The sequence below is a fragment of the Olea europaea genome, unplaced genomic scaffold (assembly GCF_002742605.1).
Source record: "Olea europaea var. sylvestris unplaced genomic scaffold, O_europaea_v1 scaffold20903, whole genome shotgun sequence".
NCBI classification, from domain to species: Eukaryota; Viridiplantae; Streptophyta; class Magnoliopsida; order Lamiales; family Oleaceae; genus Olea; species Olea europaea.
Window position 1 is genome coordinate 1 of NW_019238834.1, and position 1888 is coordinate 1888.

Genomic DNA, 1888 nt, shown 5'->3' on the forward strand with positions numbered 1-1888 from the left:
TTTTTTTCCCTAATAATTTTGTAGACCCAAATCTGGAAAAAGATTTTTATTTGAATTTTTTGAAGTGCGAGTGAGGTTTTTGATCATGGCGGTGATGGAAAATGCCCGGGAAAACACGATGATATCGTCGAATCAACCCGACCCGAATGCTGACGTTGCCGTGGATCATCACCATCTCAATCAGCAGTCAACAAAGGCCGCCGTTAATCAAAAGTCAACGAAACTGAACGATCAGAATTACAACCTGATGCAGCGTAAAATTACTTCGCCGCAATCCAACGGCCATCATATGCGGCAGCAGAGTATCAACGGCAATCGAGTCTCTGAAGTTTACCCTAACAGTGAGGGCGAAGAGAGTGTAAATGGTGGAGATGATGATGGACAGGAAGGATTTAAGAGGGAGATGAGGGATTTAGAGGAAATGTTGTCGAAGTTGAACCCAATGGCGAAGGAATTTGTGCCACCGTCTCTCACTGTCAAATCGAATGGCGGTCGCCACCGCAGGCTGGTGCCACCACCACATGCTGCTGGTGCGGTGGGTGGGATCTTTGGGTATAACACTAACGGATTTCTGATGCAGCAGCATCTTAACTCTGGAGTTCCCATTGGCCATTCTATAAGAAGGGTTTGTATTTTATGATTTTTCCATATCTTGAACATAATAATCATTTTTTGGATTCTAGTAGAAGATTAGGTAATATATTTATCGTATTCTTTACTTCAGTTTAGTTAGAAGTGATAGAGTAAGCAGAAATTTCATTACCTTTGTATTTGTTGAAGTTCATATTCTATAGAAAAATAGAAATAAAGACTAGGATGTTTGGTTTTGCTAATTCTTTGGATGTTATCATGCTATAAAACAGAAGAAATATGGCTATAGTCATGGGGAGCCGAGGATGAATGGCCGAACAAGCTTGGCCCAGAGAGAAGATGTGATTAGGAGGACAGTGTATGTATCTGACATTGATCATCAGGTAAAATGGAATTTAGGGTTTGTGCACCTGTTGTTATTCACGAGTTTTGATTTGTTTCGACAATGACTTTGTTTATAACTTTGTTTTATACTTTTTTCGTGGATATAGGTTACTGAAGAGCAACTTGCTGCAATTTTCGTTAGTTGTGGACAAGTAAAGTCTCTCAGCATTAGGTCCACAGCATTAGAATTTATCTTTGTGATATAATATGTTCTAATATTATTTTTCCATGTGCATCGTTAAGGTTGTGGACTGTCGCGTCTGTGGTGACCCTAATTCTGTGCTTCGTTTTGCCTTCATTGAATTCACGGATGAGGGTATGTAATGATTTGTACTCTAGTTCTGTATTTTGGTGAATCCTGGGATTACATTCTGCACTATCTTTTGCATGACTTGCAGAAGGAGCGCAAAATGCTTTGAGTTTGGGGGGTATTATGCTTGGATATTATCCATTAAAAGTGCTGCCTTCCAAGACAGCAATTGCACCTGTTAATCCAACATTCTTGCCAAGGGTGAGAAATTTATTGTGTTCTTTATTCTTTATTTACCTCCCTTGTGTGAATTCAGTTAAAGATTAGAACTCTAATAACTGTTTTCTTTATCTCAAAACTAGTCTGAGGACGAAAGGGAGATGTGCGCAAGGACTATTTATTGTGCAAACATTGATAAAAAGGTAGCTTTGGAATTTTCTGTCCTTTTTTTTCATGTAGTTATTGGGTTTATTGAAACGCATATATGATTTTTTTGCTTGTTCTAATGCAGGTCACTCAAGCAGACGTCAAACTTTTCTTTGAGTCCATCTGTGGAGAGGTCTGTAGCTGAGTATAACAACTCTAAGTAACTCTTCTATTTAAATACCCACTTCAATGTAATGAAATCTGTTCTCCAACACAGGTTAACCGCTTGAGGTTGCT

At 38.9% G+C, this 1888-nt stretch overlaps 1 protein-coding gene across 1 annotated transcript; it reads left to right on the forward strand.

Annotated features, from left to right (window-relative positions):
* Nucleotides 1-6: 6 nt before the first annotated feature.
* Nucleotides 7-1882, forward strand: LOC111380074 (polyadenylate-binding protein-interacting protein 12-like; the record flags this gene model as incomplete). The annotated part of the gene is made up of 8 exons (XM_023003538.1): nt 7-625; nt 864-974; nt 1083-1127; nt 1219-1291; nt 1374-1486; nt 1588-1647; nt 1737-1784; nt 1869-1882. Coding segments are annotated over exons 1-8 (1004 nt in total), but the record flags the coding sequence as incomplete, so codon positions are not given.
* Between the last annotated feature and the right edge of the window lie 6 nt (nt 1883-1888).